This window comes from Mus musculus, chromosome Y (assembly GCF_000001635.26).
Source record: "Mus musculus strain C57BL/6J chromosome Y, GRCm38.p6 C57BL/6J".
In the NCBI taxonomy this organism is placed as follows: domain Eukaryota; kingdom Metazoa; phylum Chordata; class Mammalia; order Rodentia; family Muridae; genus Mus; species Mus musculus.
In genome coordinates this window covers 87,118,210-87,143,039 of record NC_000087.7, presented here as the reverse complement: position 1 = coordinate 87,143,039, position 24,830 = coordinate 87,118,210, and the positions used below count along the sequence as shown (strand labels likewise).

At 35.4% G+C, this 24,830-nt stretch overlaps 1 protein-coding gene across 1 annotated transcript; it reads right to left on the bottom strand.

Annotated features, from left to right (window-relative positions):
• Positions 1-319: 319 nt before the first annotated feature.
• Gm21477 (predicted gene, 21477) lies at positions 320-24,794 on the bottom strand. The gene is made up of 9 exons (XM_030251623.1): positions 24,677-24,794; positions 19,285-19,351; positions 18,684-18,718; positions 11,595-11,661; positions 10,982-11,016; positions 3,709-3,826; positions 2,852-2,951; positions 709-807; positions 320-349 (listed from the first exon to the last, which is right to left on the bottom strand). Exons 1-9 carry the CDS (start codon positions 24,792-24,794, stop codon positions 320-322), a joined length of 669 nt encoding a protein of 222 aa, XP_030107483.1.
• Positions 24,795-24,830: the final 36 nt, after the last annotated feature.

Genomic DNA, 24,830 nt, shown 5'->3' with positions numbered 1-24,830 from the left:
AATAAAGAAGTTCTATTTTAACTCTAAAGGTATAACTGCTAGTTAACTTTGTAATCACATCACTGGGATTAACTTCCTTCTCAGAATCATCAGAATAACAAGGATTAAAGAAACTTTAAAACTCTGTTTCATAGGAAACAAAAAAGTTAGAGATTTTTTTATTTGTTTTATATATATACCAGCAAGTGAAAATTTTTCATGCTTCATTTTTCTGAAGATGGGAAAGTAGAAGAGTACTTCAGATTATTCTCCATGATGGCTCTTTCAAACATAGACATTTTTTTTTTCTCAGTTCACCATCTACACCAAAAAGCATATCTTAGTTCTTGGTCCCCAAGTTCATCAAAACCTAAAACAGAAAAGTACCTCTTATTAAATAAATTCCCAAGGATACAAATATGAAAGATTCTGTGCAGATGATGTATAGGGTAAAGGTTAAGGTCAGGATTAGGATTAGGGTTAGTGTTAGGGTTATGTTTAATAAAGCAGGATAATTATAGTGTTATTAAAGTATGAGGTACATCTGAGGTCAAATTCCCATTTTATCATTTTATATCTTTAATAATTCATACAAAGCTATTAGGATTTTATGGATAATAGCAGTCATTTCAGTAAGAAATAATTCAAAATAATAAGTAGTTAAAACTTTATGATTATTAAAACATATTTAGATTCCTAAGGTCATTTTATGGACCATGTGCAACATACCTCCATGGACTTCTCATGCATTTCTTTAACTGCTTCCAGGGTCTGGTTCTGACTACATTTGGACAGTTTCAATGCTTGTTGTTCTTTTTGACAACTATTCTACAAATGTAAAAGGAAAACATTAGTATAACAATTCTGTTTATTTTTGTTGTTACTGCCATGCAACATGCATGGTAGTCTAACAATAAAACACTAAATGTATATCTAATACTAAAACATTTATGTGAGCAAAAATAATTCTATATGAAAGTTAAAAGGAATAGTTTTCCAACTGATTTAAAATTTTAACAACTATTTTGACTAAATATATATATATATTTACAATAATATGAAATAACATTATGCTACCAATTGTGGGGTAGGAATTTTTTTTAATGTGAAAGAGTTTTTCATAATGCACAGACTGGCTTTAGCCTCCCAAGTTCTTATGTTTATAGGCATGCACCATGTATACATGAACTCGGTAAAATCCTAGTCTTGGAATCTTAGATTGGTTTTCTCTAGATTCCAATCTCAAGCAACATATAGAAGTAGTAACATAAAGTTCTCATTGTATTCTTTAGGGTTGCGCACAACCATGATAATTTGCATTTAAAAAAAATTAAGACAAGCCCTTTACACCTTTTCACCTTGGGCTACTACAATCCTGTTTTGCCCTTTATTCACTGTGATCAATTTTTTACCTCACATTTGCACTCAAATCATCATAATTAAGTAAAATTACCTCTAATTTGCAATGCTTATCTTTAAAAAAAGTGCACCTGCATACATTTGGAGACAAAGGGTTAATATTGGGTGTCATCTTTGATTTCACAGTACTGTTTCAGAGACAGAATCTCACTAAACCTAGAGCTCATCATTTATGCTACACCTGGTGGCTACAAAGATCTGGAGATCTTCTTTTCTCTGAACTAAATCTGAGATTGGTTGTTTTAAAATGCTCACAACCACACCAACTTTTTTTTGTTGTTGTGGTGGTGGTTTGTTTTTAGTGTTGCTAGTTTGTTGTTGTTTATTTTGTTGGTGGTGGTGGTGGTGTGGGCATTCATCCCAATGCAGGGAATATAAGCTGGGGTCTCCATGCCTACACGGGAGAAAGATTACCAATTAAACCATCTTCCAGCCCTGTAAATCAATCTTATTGGGCCCACATGCAGCATATGACACATTTAGGGATCTTTTCTTCTTTAAAACTTTCCTTCACTCATGGTAGTTTTCTTTCTACCAGTGGTTCTCTTCCTTTACTGGCTCCCTCTCACCAGCTGCCATATGCAGAATTACAAATTTTGAAGTACCCTGCTGTTCTGTCTTTAGACTCCTTATTTACAGGGATGATCACTTTCCCTTGAAATGTCATCCAGAGTCCAATGTTTAAAAACTGTCTTCAATTGGAGTATTTATTATTTATCTTTAGTTCCTATCTCTTTCCAGAACTGACTCATAATGGCAGTTCCTCAATGCCTTCTGAGGCAAGAATGAATTTGCTGTTCCTTTCAAATTGAATACTTTCCAAACTATTAACCAGTAAATAAAATAAAATAGTTAATATGATTATCGTTGTCTCAGATCTTACTTGGAAACCAGGTGATGACTCTACAGGTAGAGTAATGGAGACGTGATCTAAAATTGTTTGCTGATATTCTTCCACAGGAAAATTCTTCCAGGGCTGTTGAGATTGTTTGTTTCCATCCTCTGTTGTTACTAAATCTTTACTAAATTTAGGACTGTAAGAACTGATTTACCAAATTGAGTTGGTTTTTTAATATAAACAACAGAGTCCAGGTGAAACCAATAAATAAGCTTTCTCTCTTCTTTGAACTCTGATATATTGTGGTTTTTTTGTTTTTTTTTTTTTTGTTTTTGTTTTTTTTTTTTTTTTTGTAGTCACTGGTAATCATCTCTTGATCTTTCTGCAAATGTCTGCCTCTTGAAAATTTATGATCTGGTATACCATAAAATGCCTAGTCGTTTTCATTGATATAGTATGCAATCAATAGTTTATATCTCAGTAAGACTAGAACAGAAGCAAGGATAGATAGATAATGGAACTTAATTTAGTTTCATATGCTCAACTCAAGGCTAGTTGTTCCATTCCTACTTAGTAATACTAGGTTAAATATTAAGTTTTTTTTATGGTACCAACCACTGATTTTTCTTTTTCTTCATTGAATTTCTGTACATCCATATCAGACTTCTGAAATGTAGTTATATACTGCTCACAAAATTTGTTGTTGATGTTCTTCCTGTAAAGCACAGTAACAAAAGCAGGCACATTTCATACCAATATGAAAATGAACACTCAGAACAAATTCAATTGAACATTTCATACTATAAAAAGAAAAATAGCAGTATAAAATATCTAATGGGAAATCATTATAGATTTTTCCGCTAACATATTATCAGAGAGGTTTTCATTTACGTTTTAGCTTTTCAAAATTAAAGAAATATAAACACACACAACACACACGTAACACACACACACACACACACACACACACACACACATATATATATATATACATGTACAAAATTTAATTATATTTCAATGTGGTTTTTTTTTCATTATTTTCTACCAAATATAAGTTCTAATTTATTTTTCATACATTGCCTTAGTAAAGACAGTGCAAAACATGTCAACTAAAATATACAAATTGTCTGCATATGTAATTGTAGTTGTTCCTTTTGAATATTGTTAAACATAATAATCCATAAATTACATTCCTAAGACTATGTGCAAGACTTCTGTATTTCCACAATGAATGTAAATTAAAATTTAAATCTCATTAACATTGACTTAAAGCAGAAAATAAAATTTTCATAGATTTCTATGAATTAGATTTAGTTTGCTTGAAGGCATGATGTTATAGGGTTAACTGTTTAGACAAAATCAAAGCCACACATTTTTACTAAAGAATCAGACATGATATATTTTTTTAAACTTCAGCCACATATAATTTTTAAAATGATACACATTTGACCCTACAAATATAACAACTCTACCTCTCTCGTTCGTTCGTTTTGCAAAATCTTTCTAATTTCTGGTTGCTGCCTTTGAAAGATTCTTTGACATAAGTTTCCATCCATTTTCTCTTTATGTGAAGCGTCTTATAAATGTCATCTATATTAAAAATAAAGAGTCATTTTGAAGAAAAATTAGATGATTCCATGTATTCAAGTAAAAATAGATATAGATAAATTTCATTCAATAATGCTATGGAAACTTAAAATTAAATGATAGATATCACAAACATGCTTCATACTTTAGAATACTTAGGGTTTGGTATGTTCAGATGAAGGATGTTCAACCTGTAAAGTCTACAGAAATGTTCCACAACATAGAAAAAAACAGTCCATGTATTTTGGATAAGAAATATCTAATCTTATCTGAATTTTAATTTCTGTAAGAAAAATAATTTTGAGCTTCAAGAACAGTTTTCAAAAGAACAAATGCACAAAACAAAGGATCAAAAGTATACTTAATTCTTCATAAGGAAACACTTTTAATAAAGGCTAATTCTTTTCCAAATCTAAAAAAGATGATGCAACTGAAAGAACAAACTTGACTGTGGAACTGTTAGACCCATTGTTTAAAATATTCAATTAAAATAAGAGGGCAACCGGTCATATTGGTTCCCATGTTAATCCTAGTATTCTGGAGGAAAAGGCAGAGAGATATTTGTGTGTTCCAGGTTAACCTGGTCAACATACTGAGTTCCAGGACAGACAGAGCTACAAATGAGACCCTGTCAGAATCAAACCTGCGTTTGATTCCTAGCACCTACATAATGTGCACAAATATCTCCAACTCCAGTTCCAGGGGATGTGATGCCCTGTTCTAAATTCTGCATGCACCAGGTACATATGTATATGACTCACAGACATACTTATAGGCAAAATACCTATATAAATAAAAATAGATAAAAATGTTAAAATCTATGTTTAAAACAATGATCTCCAAGTTTTTTTTAATCAAAATAAAATTATTTCTAAAGTGAATTGGTAATTATATTTCAGAACATATCCTTTAAAAAAACACTTGAAGAAAATTATGGTAGGAACTTTTGATCAGTAACTGCTGCAGTTCATGAAAATTGTAATGCTTCAGAAAATGTTTAGTACCTTTCTAGCATGCACAGTTAGCTTTCAGTAACTAGGATGAAGCTATATTTCGGTGTACATGTTTAATATTCTCACCATACATAGTACTAGACAAAATCAGATTATTAAATGATTATTCTGCCTCCTCTAAATAGAGCAAATCCTTCAGTTGAAAAAAAATAATTTGGTAAAATGGGTAACTTGAAAGAAGCAAAATATTATTTTTTAAAAATATAATATTGTTTCATGGGGGTAGAAATATGGCTCAGCAGTTAAGAGTACTTCCTGTTCTTTGCAAAGGACATAGGTTTGGTGTCTAGCACTCATATGGTGGCTCACAACTATCTGACTCCAGTTCCAGGTATCTGAAATAATCAACTGATATCTGAACAACAGGTACACATGTGGTGCACATATATAACTGTAAGCAAAACACTAATACACATAAATAAGTCCAAAAATAGGTATTAGGAGCATTGTTTAGTAAGCCATGTAAAGATGTTTTTTTTTTTTGTGTGTATGATCCTAGTATTGGAAGCTTAAGCAGGAGATTTCCAGTGTAAAGACTGCATAGGTTAAATAGGAAAATGCAGGCCAGCCTGAACTACATAATGACACCATATCTCAAAGACAAGTTACTGTCTTCTGAGAAAGCTCACTTAGCATTCAGTTACATATAATTTAAAACAGATACTTTAGAATCTGAGTATCATTCTCTCATTGTTTAGTAAGTTGTCTTCCACTTACAGTTACATAATTCATTTTATAAAAAGAAAAAAAAAACAATGAAGGGATTGGAGAGATGATTCAGCAGTTAAGAGCACTGGTTCCCTTCCAGCTTTCTGAGATTGGAGTACCAAAACCCACAAGGTGGCTCACTACCTATAACTTCAGTTTCAGGGGATTCAAGGCCTTCATCTGGCTTCCTCAGGTACAAGACACACTAGTTGTGCACATACACACGTGAAAGAAAAAAAAAACAATAACCATAACATAAAATTTAAAAATAAGTTATAAGGGTTACATTAAAGAATTCAGTTTTGCACTGTGCCATATAAAGAAGGAAGCACAGAAGACTCCTAGAAAAGAAACTGACTTAATATAAAATTAGCACTGGATCAATGAAAATATGTTTCATGTACAGAATTTTGTATACATATCACTTAGCTATGAGTACATGGAACTGTGAAATTGTTTACATCTATTTTTTTTTCCTTTTAAAATTCCTTCAAAGCTGTTACAAAAAAGCCTCAGTAGTCAAGAGGGCCTACTGTGAAAAGAGGAGGTTCACAAAGTACTTTTTTTTTGTTTTTTAAGGTAAGTAATGTTACTTCATGCTTATCAAAGGATAATTCATCAAAGATGAACTCACAATTCTGAATATCTATGCTCCAAATACAAGGGCAACCAAATTCATAAAGAAATTTTACTAGAACTCAAAGTACATATTGTACCCCATATAATAATAGTGAGAAACTTCAACACCCCACTCTGAGCAACGCAGAGGTCCTGGAAAAAAAGAAATGAAAAAGAGACACTGTGAAACTAATGAGAAGTTATGAAACAATCGGATTCATCAGATACATATATATGTATCTGTCACACACACACAGACACACACATCCAAACATGCACACATATATTGAAGCAAATTCACACACAGTTCTCACTAGATGAAGAGAAATTATTTGAAAAAAAATCAACAAACCTTCATGATAATAGTCTTGGATAGATTAAGAATTTTAAGCACATACCTAAATATAGAAGCAAACCAGAAGCCAACATCAAATTAAATGGAAAGAAACTTGATGCAATCCCACTAAAATAAGACAAGACAGGACTAGACAAGGCTTCTTACTCTTTCCCTACCAATTCACTATAGTACTTCAAGTTCTAGACAGAGCAACTAGAAAACAAAAATTGGTCAAAGGAATAAAAATTGGAAAGGAATAAATCAAAATATCACTATTAGCAGATAATAAAATAGTATACTTAAGTGACCACAAAAATTCCATCAGAGAACCCATAAACCTGAAAAACAACTTCAGCAAAGTGGCTAGATATACAATTAACTCAAACAAAACAGTACCTTTCTTCTACTCAAAAGATAAACAGGATGAAAGGCAATTATGGAAACAACACCTTTTAAAAGTCACAAATTATAGTTCCTTGATGTGACTCAAACCAAGCAGGTGAAAGATTTCTATGACAAGAACTTCAAGTCTCTGAAGAAAGAAACTGAAAAATCTCAGAAGATGGAAAGGTCTCCCATGGTCATAGATTAAGTTAGTAAAAATGGCTGTCTTCCCAAAAGCAATCTACAGATTCCATGCACTCTCCATCAAAATTTAAACTCAATTCTTCGTAGAGACAGAAAGAGCAATATGCAAAACCATTCGGAATATCAAAACTCCAGAATATCCCAAAACTATTCTCAACAATAAAAGAACTTCAGGGGGAATCATCCCTGACCTTAAGCTGTATTATGCAGAAATAGTGATAAAAAAATGTATGGTAATGGTACAGAGACAATGCCTTCATGAAATGGAGAGATCTAAAATATATCATCCTGTGTGATCTCAAAGGAAAAAAAAACATGGTATGCACTCACTGATAAGTGGATATTATCCTAAAAGCTCAGAATACCCAAAATGTAATTCACAGACCACATGAAGCTGAAGAAGAAGGAAGACAAAAGTGTAGGTGTTTCAGTCCTTCTTAGAATGGGGAACATAATATTCCTGATAGGAAATGTGGAGATCAGGGCAGAGACTTAAGGAATGACCATCCAGATTCTGTCCAACCTTTGGATCCATCCCATATACAGAAACCAGGCACAGTCACTATTGTGGATACCAACAAGTGCTTGCTGATAGGAGCATAATATGACTGTCTCCTGAGAGGCTCTGCCAGGGCTTGGCAAGAACAGAGGCTGATGCTCACAGCCAACAATCAGACTGATCATGGGGTCCCCAGGGGAGCAGTTAGAGGAAGAACTGAAGGAGCTGAAGGGGTTTGCAACCTTACAGGAAGAACAACAATATGAACCGAGCAGACAGACCAGAGCACTCAGGGACTAAGCCACCAAACAAAGAGGGGCACCCATGACTCTAGCGGCATATAGAGCAGAGGATGGTATTGTCAGACATCAGTGGGAGGAGAGGTCCTTGGTCCTGTGAAAGCTCCATGCCCCAGTGTAGGCAAATGCCAGGGTAGGGAGGTGGAGTATGTGGGTGAGGGAACAGGCTCATAGAAACAAAGCAAGTGTCAAATGGAATAGGGATTTCCTGGGATTAAACCAGGAAATGGCTGATATTTGAAATGTAAATAAATACACACACACTCACACACACACACACACACACACACACACACACACACACACAGATGGCTTTAACTGTGTCTTCAGGTGGGTTTACATCTAATCACAGGATGATCTAAATTTTTCCCATTCCTGCTAGTTTTTTGATAAATTAGAGTAAATGTGTCTGCATCTCAATCTCCAAATAAAATCATAGTTGCTCTTATCACAACCAAGCTCCTCAACCTTTTTCATCACAATACAAATCTAAGACAAATCTTAAATATAAAATTCTTCCTGGCTGGACAAATATTTTACTGCTACAGCAAGAAGCTCTGGTTTCAATCTTCAGGAATGAAAAATAAAAACCCCCAAAATTTAGATATAAAAAATAAAGAAGGCATGATTCCTCGGGCCCCATTACATTTCTGAGGCTGAGGACTTCAGGTACAAGGTCAGTCCAGGCTGCAATTGAGGTTTCAGACAATCCTGAGATATAGAGCTAGAGGTTACTTTCCTAAACCAAAACAACAAATAAATAAAGACAGCCTGGTCTGAATTATGTCTGAATTCCCAGCACTTCTGAGGCTGAGAGAAGCCTCTAGTATTTGAGGCAGTTTGGAACCTATATATAGAAATTTCGGCAATGTGGCATTATCACAACACGTTAAAATGTAGACTGGTCTTCAGTTTCTATTTAATAAATTCCTGGTGGGAAGCAGTTGCATAGAAGAGGGTTTTGTCTGTTTCATCCACTAAGTGAAGTCCAGTTTACTCACACCTCACATCCCCAGTCCCCAAGAATACTTTCAGGGTCTCCATTTCCTTGGCCTTCCTGATTTCTGCTAGGAGCTAGTCTGTTCAAACTCTTGCACTTACAGTGAAGTTCTCAGTTTTTCTCAGCAGAGGCCTAAGTGGGAAAGGTCGATTGTGAACCTGGAAGTAGCAACTTCCTGAGTCCAGTGAGGGTCACCTAATCTCATTACTCCTGAAGAAACACCTCCAAAACTCCACCTTCATCCCCACCCAGACCCCTAGCTGAACCAGGATTAACCAACAGACAATTGACTACCTCCACTGAGACTTCATCCTACCATGATTCCTCAAGAATTTTGCTTCCTCAAGAACTCTTTGTAGCCACCATACTGGGTAACAGGGTTTGAACAGCAGGAAAATAATCTCAGCCAAGCCCATTGCTGATTGGCTGTGTTTGCACATGAGTACTAAGGGTAAGAGAGGCTCTTTCAGTCATCTGTGATTAAAGCTTCAAAAAGCGGGTAGTATTTTAACTTCCACTACTACCCAGAGGCTTTCCATTTTCTAAGTTTGCAATACTAACTTGAAAGTTAAAATAAAATGAACTCCAAAGACGACTCTCCTACTTTGTTTCAGATGAAGGGACTGTTCTGTGTAACTCTAAATTGTTTTTTTTTTGTTTGTTTGTTTGTTTTGTTTTTTTGTTTCTTTTTTTTGGTTTTTTTTTTAAACTAAAGTGTTTTTGCATGTTTGTATTTATATAACATGTATGATTAGTTCCCCTAGAAACTAGAATAGGATGCCAAAATCCCTGGATCTAGAATTAAAAATGATTTTGAGAATTATGTGCGTTCTAGGAACTAAACCTTGGTTCTGTACAAAAGCAACAAGTGTTCTTAATTTCTAAGCCATCTTTCCATTCCTATCCTGTGTGTGTTTTAAGGTGTGCTGGACCATTTCTCACGATAGATGTTTAATTTTACTATATAATGGAGAGTATAAAAAAATGACTTTGTTAATGTTGTCTATTTCCAGAAACAGAAAAACAAACAAACAAACAAACAAAACAGCAACAAAAAAAAACATAATTTTAATGGATTGTGTAAATCATAAATAGTTTCAGGATAAAAATGGAGTGTATACATTTCAGTATATGGGTGCATAAGGAGGCCAGATATAGACATCTGTTTTATTCTCAATTATATTCCAAATTTCTTTTTCATTTTCAGTTTTTTTTTTCTCATGTCAGGGTTTATCTGTATAGCTCTGGTTAACCAGGAACTCACCCTGTATACCCGGGTGGCATCAAAATCAAAAATCTCCCTGCCTCTGCCTCCCAACGTCTGGGATTAAGGCATGTGCCACCACTGACTGACCCAACTTAAAACTTGAGATAGGTTCTCTCTGAATATGCAGCTAACCAATGCCACTACCTCGGCTAGCCAGCAAGCTGTCTCCACCTACTCAGCACTGGTTGGCAGCCTGCATTTTAGAAGTGGATTCTAGGCCCCCACTTTTATTTTCAAGAAAAACATTTTACTAAAACAGCCATCTCTCTAGCCACTCTTCAAGGTTTGTTCTGTTGCTATAGACACTGCAATTTTTTGTTTGTTTGTTTTTTTTTGTTTGGTTTCTTTTTCTATTTCTCTAATCATGCCTAAGTTTAGGCTCCTAAAATGCTTAGTGGTGGTTTTGCTTGTTTCCTTACAACAGCAAATTGGTTTTCTTGCTCACTTTACAATTTGCAGCTAATTTGGCACACTGGACGAACTGACATTTCATTTACTAGTCTTATTGCTGTGTTTTGTTTCCTTGGTGCTTTTTTTTTTTTTTAATTTGCTGGGTTTGTTTTTTTTTTGCTGGTTTTTTGTTTTTGTTTTTGTTTTCACCACTGAAGATGAAATTTATAACTTTTAATGGTGCTTTACCACTGAGCTACATCTTTAGTTGATCTTTAGTTTTGAATGTTGGATGAGAAGTTATCTGTGTGTATTTTTTAACGAAAACTATAATTTCTGTTAAGCCTACAATTATCCCCCTATGCTATAGGTTCTATAGAGATCTGTTTCCCTCGTTTGGCCTCTTCAAGAAACAGGGAAATACTTCTAAAACACATACCTCCAGATTTATCCAACATACTGCCTACTTCATGTCTGTGAAGACAGAACAATAAAAAATTAAAGCAAGAAATATAGTAGACTGGTAGGCCATTTTTTTTACCACACACAAAACTTTACACAGAACCTTCTTTAATTTTTTATAATAAATATATAATGTTTGGTTTGGAACAAATGTCATATGCATATAAAATATATGGTGGACTACCAACTTGAACTTGGATTATTTACTTTTAACAATTCATACGTTTACACCCCACAAGGAGTTTATTCATAACTCTCCCACAATTGCCAAGACCCCTTTTTCCCCCAGATAGTCCCCTACTTATTTTTATGATGTTTCTCATTTTCTTTGAGTGTGTCAAAGATCACATGCAGGTGGTCCTATTGTATGAGTTCCTATGTGTTTGTGATCACAAAGTCTAAAGGATCCCAAGCTGGGCTTGAACTTAACATATATCAGCATCTGACATTGAAATGCTGATCTTCCTGAATCTAGTTTTCCAGTGAAGGTAACACAAACACTACTTTTGAAGTACTCTATTGAACTGGCAAAAAAAAAAAAAAAGAAAGAAAAAAGAAGAGAAAAAAAGAAAAAGAATTGAAAATATTACCCCATGTCTTCATCTCCTTTTACTTGAGGCGATATATTTTCATCTTTACCAATTGCTGGATTATTTACTGTATTGACAATAGAAAATGTAAACATTTGAAAGTATGCAATATTAGTAATAGTTAATAAAGTACTATCAATTTGAATTTCTTTGGAAAAACTGCCCATTTTGAGTTTTTGAAACAGATTTTAAAAATTAAGTAAAATTAAGTACATCCAGGAAATCTAGGACACAAGGAGAAGAAAAAACATAAGGATAACAGGTATAGATGAGAAGTAAGATTTCCAAATTATAGGGCCAGTGAATATCTTCAACAAAACTATAAAAGAAACCTTTCCTAACCTAATGAAAGAGATGTCCATGAACATACAAGAAGCATGCAGAACTCCAAATAGTTTGGACCAGAAAAACAACAACAAAAACAAAAATCCCTGCCATCATATATTAATCAAAGCACCAAATGAACAAAACAAAGAAAGAATATTAAAAGCAGTAAGGTAAAATGGTCAAGTAACATATACAGGAATTCCTATCAGAATTACACCTAACTTCTCCCCAGAGACTATGAAAGCCATAATATCCACGGTAGATATCATACAGACACTAAGAGAGCAGAAATAAGAGCCAAAGCTATAATATGCAGTAAAACTATTTTACCATAGATTGAGAAAACAAGGTATTCCGTGAAAAAACAATATTTACACAATATCTTTGAACAAACCAAACCCTTCAAGGGATAATAAAGGGAAAACTCCAATATAAGGAGGGAAATCACATGCTAGCAAAAGCAAGATATTAATCTTGAAGTAAACCTAAAAGAAGATAGCTACATGAACAAAATTCCAACAAAAATAACAGGAAGAAACAAAGACTTTGTCTTAGTATCTCTTAATATTACCATATTCTATTCACCAATTAGAAAGAAATAGACAAACAGACTGGATGTGTAAGCAAGACCCAGCATACCAGAAACAAACCTCAGGGACAAAGACAGACATTTCCTCACAGTAAAAGGCTGGAAAACAATTTTCTAAGCAAATGTTCCAAAGAAACAAATTTGGAGTAGCCATTCTAATATCAAATAAATTTGACTTTCAACCCAATGTTATCAAAAAAGACAAGGAGTGACACTTCATATTCATCAAAGTTAAAATTTACCAAGATGAATTTTCAATTCTAAACATTTATAGTCCAAATGCAATGGCATCCATATTCATATAAGAAACTTTAGTACAGCTCAAAATGCACATTGCACCACACACAATAATAGCAGAAGACTTCAACAACCCTCCTCATCAATGGAAAGATCCTGGAAAGAAAAATTAAAAAAAGACACAGTTAAACTAACAGAAGTTATGAAACAAATACATTAGTTGATATCTATAGAACATTTTATCCTAGAACAAAAATTGTCCATTGTGCTCAGCACCTCATGACGCCTTCTCCAAAATTAACAATATAATCAGTCACAAAACATGCCTCAACAGATATAAAAATATCCAAATAATCTCATACATCCTATCTAATCACCAAGAACTAAGGCTGATCTGAAATAATAATATAAATAATTGAAAACCCATGTACACGTAGAAGGTGAACAAAAATCCAGTCAGTGATAAATCAGGTAGGGAAGAAATAAAAAAAAAAATAAATGTAAGACTTTTTAGAGTTTAAAAAAAAATGAAGTTACTACATACCGAAAGTTGTGGAACACAACTAAAGCAGTGTTAAAGGGAATCTCATAGCTCTGAATGCCTCTAAATAGAAACTGGAGAGAAGATACAGTAGTAGGTTGACAGCACACCTAAAACCCCTTGAATAACAGGAAGGAAATTCACCCAAGAGGAGTTGAAGGCAGGAACTAATCACACTCAGGGCTGAAATCAAACAAGTGGAAACAAAGGAACTATAACATAAAATCAAACAAACTAGGAGCTGGACCTTTGAGAAAGTCAACAAGATAGATAAAACATAAGCCAGACTAATTACAGGGCACAGGGAAAATATCAACATTAACAAAACCAGTAATGAAAAGGGAGACATAACAACAGATACTTAGTAAATCCAAAAAAAATCATCAGATCCTACTATATAAGCCTGTAACTTAGCAAAAGTGGAAAATCTGGATGAATTGGACAATTATCTAGACAGATGTCAGGTACTAAATTTCAATCAGGTTGAGATAAACCCTGTAAACTCTCCCATAATCCCCAAAGAAATAGAAGCAGTCTTTAAGAGCTCCCCCCTCAAAAAAAAAAAAAAGCCCCGTATCTGATGGGTTTAGTACAGATTTTTATCAGGCTTTCAATGAAACACCAATACCAACAATCTTCAATCTATTATGCAAAAACAAAAGAAAATGAACACTACTTAATTTGTTCTATGAAGCCACATTTACTCTTATACCCAAACCATACAAAAACCCAATGAAGACAGGATACTTCAGACCAATTTAACTTATAAATATTGATGCAAAAATACTCAATAACATCCTGTTAAACACAATCCAAGAACACATCAAAATGATCATCCTTCATGATCAAGCGGCTTCATCCCAGGGATACAGGAATGGTTCAATATATGGGAATCCATCAATGTAATCCAATATGTAAAGAATCTCAAGGAAAAAAACACAGTATTATCTCATTAGACGCTGAGGAATCATTTAAAAAAAATCAACACACCTTCATGATGAAGTCTTGGATAGATTCAGAAAGCAAGGCCCATAACTAAACATAGTAGCAAACCAGGATCCAACATCAAAATAAATGGAGAGAAACTCGATGCAATCCCACTAATATATGACAAGGCTTCCCACTCTCTCCCTACCTATTCACTATAGTACTAGAAGTTCTAGCCAGATTAAATAGACAACAAAAAGAGGTCAAAAAGTTAAAAATTGGAAAAGAACAAATGAAAATATCACTATTAATAGGTAATAAGATAGTATATTTAGTGACCCCAAAAAAATCCTCTAAAGAACCCTTAAGCCTGAGAAACAACTTTAGCAAAGTGATTGGATATACAATTAACTCAAATAGATCAGTAGCCTTCCTCTACTCAAAGGATAAACAGGCTGAAAAGGAAGTTATGGAAGCAACACTCTTCACAATAGTCTCATATTTTAATAACTTGGTGTGACACGAAAAAAGCAAGTCAAAGTTCTGTAGGACAAGAACTTCATGTCTCTGAAGATAGAATTGAAATTCTCAGAAGATGGAAAGATCTCCCATGGCCATAGATTGGTGTCCCAAATAATTTAGTAAAAATGTCTATCTTGCCATAAGTAAGCTCTGATTCCATGCCCTCTCCATCAATATTCAAACTTAATTCTTTATAAAGATAGAAAGAGCAATATGCAAAATCATTTGGAATAACGAAAATCCAGGATATTGTAAAACTATTCACAACAATAAAAGAACTTCAGGGGGAATCATCCCTGACCTCAAGCTGTATTATAGAGAAATAGTGATAAAAATGTATAGTGACCATAAGGAAAAAATGACTTCAGGAAGTTCACACGCAAACGGATATGTCTAAAGTATATCATCCTATATGAGGTAACACAATCCCAAAGGAAAAAATATGGTATGCACTCACTGATAAGTGGATATTATCCTAAAAGTTCAGAATACCCAAAATGTAATTCACAGACCACATAAACCTTAAGAAGGAAGAAAAAAGTGTGCATGTTTCCGTCCTTCTCAGAATGGGGAACAAAATACTACTGGGAGGAAATATGGAGACAAAGTTCAGGGCAGAGACTGAAGGAACGACCATTCAGAATCTGCCCCACCTGTGGATCCATCCCGTATATAAACACCAGACCCTGTCACTATTGTGGATACCAACAAATGATTGCTGAAAGGAGCCTAATAAGGCTGTGTCCTTAGGGGCTCTGCCAGAAGTTGGCAAAAACAGAGGCTCATGCTCACAGCCAACAATCAGACTGATTATGGGGTCCACAGTGGAGGAGTTAGAGGAAGGACTGAAGGAGCTGAAGGGGTTTGTAATCTTACAGGAAGAACAATAATATGAACCAAGCAGACCGCCCCCCTCCCCCCAGAGCACTCAGGGACGAAGCCAGCAAACAAAGAGGGGGACCATGGCTCCAGCTAAATACATAGCAGAGGATGTCCTTGTCAAACATCAGTGAGAGGAGAGGTCCTTGGTCATGTGAAGTTTGGTGTCCCAGTGTAGGCAAATACCAGAGCAGGGACATGGGTGTTGGTGGGTGGGGGAACATGCTCATAGAAGCAGAGGGAGGGTGGAATGGTAAAGGGAATTTCTGGGGTGAAACCAGGAAATGACTAATATTTGAAATGTAAATAAACACACACACACACACACACACACACACACACACACACACACACACCTAATATGATGGCTTTAACTGTGACTTCAAGTGGGTTTATATGCAATCACAGGATGATCTAAATTTTGGTCCCATTGTTGCTAGGGTTTTGATAAATTAGAGTAAATGTGTTTGCATCTCAATCTCCAAATGAAATCATGGTTGCTTTTATCATAACCAAGCTCCTCAATTTTTTTCATCATAATACAAATCTAAAGCAGATCTAAAATATAAAGTTTTTCTGGCTGGACAAATATTTTACTGCTACAGCAAGAAGCTCTGGTTTCAATCTTCAACAAGGAAAAAAGGAATAAAAAACAAACAAACAAACAAACAAACAAACAAAAATTTAAATATAAAAAATAAAGAACACATATTTCCTCAGGCCCAGGTACATTTGTAAGGCTGGGGACTTCAGTTTCAAGGCCAGTCAAAGCTGCAGGTGAGGTTTCAGACAATCCTGAGATATAGAGTTAGAGCTTACTGTCCTAAACCAAAACAACAAATAAATAACAACAACCTGGCCTGAATTATGTCTGAAGTCCCAGCACTTCTGAGGCTGAGAGGAGCCTCTGTATTTTGAGGCAATTGGAGTCTATACATAGAAATTTCGGGAATCTGCCATTTTAACAACAGGTAGAGGTAAATGAAGACTGGTTTTCAGTTCGTTTTTAATGAATTCCTGGCAGGCAGCAGCAGCTAAAAGAAGGTTTTAGTCTGTTGGCTCCACTAACTGACTTCCAATTTACTCACTCCTCACCTCCCCAAGCCCCAAGAAGACTTCCAGGGTCTCCAATTCCCTGGCCTTCCTGCTTTCTGTTAGAAGATAATTCTGTTCAAACCCCTGCCCTTAGCGAAGTTCTCTGTTTTTCTCAGCAGAGAACTAAGTGGGAAAAGTTGATTGTGAGCCTGGAAGCAGTACCTTCCTGAGTCCAGTGAGGGTCACCTCCTCTCCTTACTCCTAAAGTAACACCTCCACCCCTCCACCTTCTTCCCCACACAGGCCCCCAGCTCAAACAGTATTAATCATCTTTCAACAGACAATTGACTACCTCTACTGAGACTTCTCCCTACCATGCTTCCTCAAGAACCTTGCTTCCACAAGACTCGGCTTGATGACTACCACAAAGCATACTGGGTAACAGGGTTTGGATAGCGGGAAAACAATCTCAGCCAAGGCCCTTGCTGATTGGCAGTGTTTGCACATGTGTACTAAGGGTGAGAAAGGCTCAATCAGTCGTCTGTCATTGAAGAGCAAAAAGGAGGTAGTATTTTAGCTGCCACTACTACCCAGAGGCTTTCCATTTTCCAAGTTTACAATACTAACTTGAAAGCTAAAATAAAACGGACCCCAAACAAGACTCTCCTACTTTGTTTCAGATGAAGGTGCTGTTGTTTGTAATTTTCAATTGTTTTATTTATTTAAGTAATTTGTTTTTGCATGTTTGTGTTTATAAACATGCATGTGTGGTGCACATAGAAACTAGAAGAGAATTCCAAAACCCATGGATATAGAATTAAAAATGGTTTTGAGCCATTGTGTGGGTCCTAGGAACTAAAACTTGGTTCTGTCCAAGAACAACAAGTGCTCTTAATTTCTAAGCCATCTTTCCATCCCTGTCCTTTGTGTCTTTTAAGGTGTGCTGATCATTTTTCTTGAAAGATGTTTATTTGTACTATACAGTGGAGATTACAAAATTATAACACTTTCTTAATATTGACAATTTGCTCATAGAGAAAAAACAAAAAGACAAAAACCATCATTTTAATGGATTGTGTAAATCAGATAAAGAGTATTGTAAAAAACTGATGCATATACATTCCAGTATAAGTATGCATAAGAGGGCGACAAATAGACATTTGCTGCATTCTCAATCACATTCCAACTTCCTTTTTTTTTTTTTTTTTTTTCAAGGCAGGGTTGTAGTCCTGGACCTCACCCTGGTTACCAACTGCTGGGATTATGGCATGAACCACCTCTGACTGCCCAAATTTAAAACATGAGACAGGTTCTCTCTGAATCTGCAGCTCACCAATGCCACTAGCCTGGCTAGCCAGCAAGCTGTCTCCAACTACTTTTCACTGGGTTGCAGCCTGCATTTTTAAAGCCGATTTAAGACCCCCTCCTTAATTTATATACTTTCAAATAGAGCACATTACCAAAACAGCCATCTCTCTAGCCCCTCTGAGAGGTTTGTTCTCTTGTGGTAGCCACTGTATATTTTTTTTTCTTCTCTAATCATGCCTAAGTTTAGGCTCCTAAAATGCTTATTGCTGGTTTTGCTTGTTTCCTTACAAGAGCAAACTGGGTTTCTTGCTCATTTTACAATTTGCAGTTAATTTGGCAAACTGGACAACCTAACATTTCATTTGCAAGACTTATAACTGTGTTTTGCTTGTTTGGTAGGATTTTTGTTAATTTGGTGCATTTGTTGGTTTGTTTGGGGGTTTTATTGTTATTGTTTTGTTTTGTTTCTTTGTTTGTTTTTGTTTGTTTATTTTTGCCACTGAAGATGAAACTCATCACTTTTAAATGGTGATTTACCACTGAGCTACATCTTCAGCTAATCTTGCATTCTGAATGTTTGCTGAGAAGTTATCTCATATGTGTTTTAAAGGAAACTACAATTACTGTGAACCCAAAATTATCCCCTTTTGCTATACAGTCTAGAAATCTGATGCCCTCTTCTGACCTCTTTAAAAAACAGGCAAATACCTCCAAAAACACATACCTTCAGATTTATCCAACATACTGTCTACTTCATCTCTGTGAAGAAAGGAAAATAAAAAAATTAATGCAAGAAATATAGTGGACTGGTAGGCATTTTTCTTACCCACACAAAACTTTAAAAAGAACTTTCTTTTAATTATTATAATAAATATATAATGTTTGGTTAAGAACAAATGTCATATATATATATATATATATATATATATATATATGTATGTATTACATGGTGGAGTATCAAAGTGATCTTGTATCCTTTACTTTTACCAATTCATACTTTTACACCCACAGTAGTTTATTCATTACTCTCCCACTCTTGCTGAGACCCTTCTTCTTGCCAGATGGTCCCCCTCTTATTTTCATGATTTTTCTCCTTTTCTTTGTGTGTATATCTTGGAAGATCTCAGGCAGGTGGTCATATTATACTAGTTGCTATGTGTTTGTTATCACAAGGTCTGAAGGACCTCAAGCTGGGCTTGAACTCAACATATAGCAGTGTCTGATTTGTATTGCTATCTTCCTGAATCTACTTCTCCAGTGAAGGTAATACAAACACTACTTATGAAGTAATCTATTGAGCTGGCAAAAAATATTGAAAATGTTACCCCATATCTTCATCTGCTTCTGCTTGAGGCGATATATTCTCATTTTTATCAAATGCTGGGCTCTTTACTGTATTAACAATAGAAAACAGAAACATTTGAAAGGATTCTATATAAGTAATAGTTAATAAAGTACTATCGATTTGAATTTATCTGGAAAAACTCTCCATGTAAATTTTTGGAAGAGATTTTAGAAAGGAAATATTTACACCGAGAAAATCCAGGACACAAGGAGATGACAAAACTTAAGGATAATAGGTATCAATGACAAGTAAGTTTTTCAAATTTAGGGACAGTGAATATATTCAACAAAATTATAGAAGAAAACTTCCCTAACCTAAAGAAAGAGTTGCCTATGAATATACAAGTAGCCTACAAAACTCCAAATAGTTTGGACCACAAGAGAAATTTCTTCCATCATATAGAAATCAAAACTCCAAATGCATAATAAAAAAAAAAGAAAAGAAAAAGAAGAATATTAAAAGCACTAAGGGAAAATGGTCAAGTGACTTATAAAGGAAATCCTATCAAAACTATACCTAACTTATCCCCAGAGATTATGAAAGCCATAATATCCAGGGCAGATGTCATACAGACCCTAAGGGAAAAGAAATGCCAGACAAGGCTACTAGACGCATCAAAAAATTTTACAATAGATTGAGAAAACAAGGTATTCTGTGAAAAAAAAAACGATATCTACACAATATGCTCGAACAAATCCAGCCCATCAAGTGGGTAATAATGGGAAAACTCCAATATAAGGAGGGAAATTACACTCTAGAAAAACCAAGAAATTGATCTTGAAGCAAACCTAAAAGAAGAAACCTACATGAATCACATTCCAACTCTAACAACAAAAATAACAGGAAGCAACAACTACTTTTCCTTAATATCTCATAATATCAGCGGACACAATTCACCAATAAAAAGACATAGAATAACAGACAGGATGTGTAAGCAAGACCAAGCATACTAGAAACAAATCTCAGGGACAAATACAGATATTACCTTAGAGTAAAAGGCTGGAAAACAATTATCCAAGGAAATGTTACAAAGAAACAAGTTGGAGTTGCCATTCTAATATCAAATAAATTCGACTTTCAACCCAAAGTTATCAAAAAAAAAAGAGGAGGGACACTTCATATTCATCAATGTTAAAATTTGCCAAAATGAATTCCCAATTCTGAACATTTATACGCCAAATGCAATGTCATCCACACTCATAAAAGAAACTTTAGTAAAGCTCAAAAACACACATGAATAGAGCATTAAAAGAAACCTTGACTAAATTGGTTTTAGAGACCTGCAGAAAAGATTATGCAGCTCTTTTTCCCTTCACCTTGTTCTGAGTATGGAACACCACAGGGAAATTTAAACTTACACCATTCGAACTCCTCAACTGGGGACCCCCCCCCTTTAACAGAAGCAGGTGGAATGTTTGACCCTCATGTTTCTTTTTCAGAACTCCCACTAGCTCACTTGAAGGACCTACAACTGGTCAGAAAAGATGCCTTGGAAATGTTGAAACACAATAAAAAACTTAAACAAAAACAAAAAAACAAAAAACATACGAACCAGAAACCATCTTGGTGCCACATAAATTTCAAACAGGAGTACCTGTCCTGGTCTGGTGCCACCATTCTGGCAAACTTGAACTCAGATCAAAAGGACTTTCCCTGATGATTCTCACAAGCCCTGCTGCCACACCTCCAGCATGTGCCCAGTTCTGGCATCCAGCCTGCCATGGCCCACTGGCCTGGCACTGCTCACACACAGTGGGCACTGCACAGGAACCTCCCTCCCTCCCTCCTCCCAATGGCAAGAGGCTCTTTTGTCTCATTCAATGGGCTTCTGAGGTTCTCAATCTTACATATCCTAAAGCTGTGACCTCATGTTGGCTTTGTTTGGCAGCTGGGCCAGAGGTTTAATTTTCTAACTTATAAGATCAGAACTATGTACTAGAAGGAGTGGGAAATGTGAGACCACAACTTAGAGCGTTTCTCCCTGGAAGGTAAAGCACCTGGACATTCTCCAAGATTGTTTTCCCTGATTTATAAAAATACAGCCAGAAAGAGACTCTATGTTCTCTACAGCCACCAAAAATCCTTTTGGTTTCTGAGCCTTACAGCTAGAGATTCAAAATTGGAGTTTTGACAAGGACATCTGGGCAGAGAAGAACACTCCTCCCATCTCTTCCCAACTCCTCCAAACTCTCCTCCCAACTCATCCCAATTCCTCAGCTAGCTAATAAAAACCTTCTTCTGTCACATCTCAGAGTCATACGCCCCTGCCCTGCACAGTGGAAGGAGTTTGTCCTTAGCTAGCTGATAATAAAAACTCTTGCAGTTTGCATCAGGTGTCGATTTCTCTCAAGTCATTGGGGTGCTGGCCAGCTCATCCCGGGACTTTACTGGACTTGAGAGGAGGTCCATCTTCGGGGTCTTACACATGGAGACCTAATACCAAAACTCTTCAAACTAATATGCAAAATCAAAAGAGAAGGAACACTATTGAATTTGTTCTATGAAGCCAGATTACAATTATATTCAAACCATACAAAAACACAATGAAGAAAGGAAACTTCAGACCATTTTCCCTTATGAATTTCGAAGCAAAAATACTCAATAAAATCACTGCAAACCAAATAAAAGAATACATCAAAACGATCATCCATCATGGTCAAGTAGACTTCATCCCTGTAATGCAGGGATGGTTTAATATATGGAAATTTGTCAACTTAATCCACTATAGAAACAAACTCAAAGACGAAAACAACATGATCACCTCATTAGATGCTGAGAAAGCATTTGACAAAACACAACACCCATTCATAATAAAAGTCCAGGAAAGGTCAGGAATTCAAGGCCCATATCTAAACATAAAAAAAAAAAATACAATAGACAGCAAACGAGTAGGAAACATTAAACTAAATGAAACAATCTCATTAAAATCAGGGACTAGACAAGGCTGCCCACTTTCTTCATACCTATTGAATATAGTAGTTGAAGTCCTAACCAGAGCAATTAGACAACAAAAGGAAAACAAATGAATACAAATTGGAAAGGAAGAAGTCAAAATATCACTATTTCCAGAATATATGATAGCATGTATCAGTGACCCAAAAATGCACCAGAGAAATCGTAACCATATATATGACTTCAGTGCAGTAGGTGAATATAAAATTAACTCAAACATATCAGTGGCCTTTCTCTACTCAAAGGAAAAAAGAGGATGAGAAAGAAATTTGGGAAAACTCACCCTTCACAATACTCACAAATAATATAAAATAGCTTGGTGTGACTCTAACTTAGAAAGTGAAAGATATATATGATAAAAACTTCATGTCTCTGAAGAAAGAAATGAAACAAGATCTCAGAACATGGAAAGAACTCCCATGCTCATGGATTGGAAGGATTAATATAGTAAAAATGGCTGTTCTGCCAAAAGTAGTTTATAGATTCAATATAATCCCCATCAAAATTCCAACTCAATTCTTTACTGAGTTAGAAAGGGCAATTTACAAATTCTCCTGGAATTTGAAAAAAACAAACAAGCAACAACAACAACAACAACAAAAAACCAACAACAACAACAACAACAAAAAACAAAAACCTGGTATAGGAAAAACTATTCCCAACAATAAAAGAACCTCTTGTGGAATCACCATGCCTGACCTCAAAGTGCACTACAAAGCAATTGTGATAAACACTACATGGTACAGGTATAGTGGTAGACAGGTAGATAAATGAAATAGAACTGAAGTCAGAGAAATAAACCTTTAGTCACTTGATCTTTGACAAAGGAGCTAAAACCATCTAGTGGAAAGGAGACAGCATTTTCAACAAATGGTGTTGGTTCAATTGGCAGTTAGCATGTAGGAGAATGTAAATTGATCTATTCTCATCCCCTGTGCAATGCTCAAGTCTAAGTCGATCAAGGGACTGCACATAAAACCAGAGACACTGAAACTTATAGAGGAGAAAGTGGGGAATAGCCTGGAATACATGGGCAAAGGGGGGATATTCTTGAAAAAAAATACTACCAATGTCTTGTGCTATAAGATTAAAAATGGACAAATGGGACCTCATAAAACTGATAAGGTTATACCCAGAAGTTCAAACTTTAATAAGGAAACATGCTTCACTTTGTCCATAGCAGCCTTTTGTATAATAACAAGAAGCTGAAATGAACCCAGATGACTCTCTTTAGAGGAATGTATATAGAAAATATGGCACATTTACTTAATGAATTACTACATAGCTATTAAAAACAATGAATTCATGAAATTTTTATACAAATGGATGGATCTGGATGATATCTTCCTAAGAGAGTTAACCCAATCACAAAAAACACACATGATATTCACACATTGATGAGTGGATGTTATCCCTGAAGCTCAGAATAACCAAGGTAAAATGTGCAAAACCCATGAAACTGAAGAAGGAAGACCAAAGTGTGGATATGCCGTTCCTTCTTAGAATGGGGAACCAATAATCATGGAGGGAGTTACAGAGACAAAGATTGGAGCTGAGAATAAAAGAATACAGAGACTGCCTCACTTGGGGATCCATCCCATATACAACCACCAAATCTACTGAAGATGCCAACAAGGGATTGGGTGCAGGAGAATGATATAGTTGTCTCCTGAGAGGATCTGCTAATGCCTGACAAAAAAGTGGATGTTCACAGACATCCTTTGGACTTAGCACAGGGTCCCCAATTATGGAACTGGAGAAAATACCTAAGGAGCTTAAGGAGTTTGCAGGCCCCTAGAAGAAAAAACAACATGAACTAACAAGTACCCCACAATTCCATGGGATTAAACCACCAATCAATGAAAACAAATAATGGGATATATGATTCCAGCTTCTTATGTAGCAGAGGATGGACTAGTCAGGCATCAATGGGAGGAGAGACACTTGTTCCTGTAAAGATCCTATGCCCCAGTATGGGGGAATACCTGGGTTAGGAATTGGTAGATGATGTGTTGGGGAGATGGGGAGAGGGGAGAGGACAGGAGATTTTTTGGAGTGGAAACTAGAAACGGGGATAATATTTGAAATGTAAATAAGGAAAAGTTATAATAGAAAAAGAAAGGAAATAATTTATTTGCAAGTTTTATGAAATAAATTCATGTTTGGCAAACATATTATACGAACAATGTTCATGTCTTTTCTTGAGGTGAAATCAAGAAAGTTCTTCTCTCTCAACATATGCTGATATAGTTCCAAGAGTAGGTTTATGTGCTGCAAAACCTTGTATATAGGAATAGAGAGATATAGGTAAAATTAGAAATGAAGTATATGTAAACTCTTAACAAAGACTTCTTCCATTTCAGGTGACTAGGTAAAGTCTAATGAACTGCAGGACACAATTAATACTGGAAATGCGATACCTTCCGAAAGAGCCTCCTCTGAAACTTTTATGTCATCGTCCTCATCATCAAAGTCCAAAAGTAATAAGTAACCTTCCTTTGGTATCACCTTCAATTTCTTAAGAGCCATTCTTCTCATAAGAACTCAGTAGTCTTCTTAGTTTAAAAAAAAAAA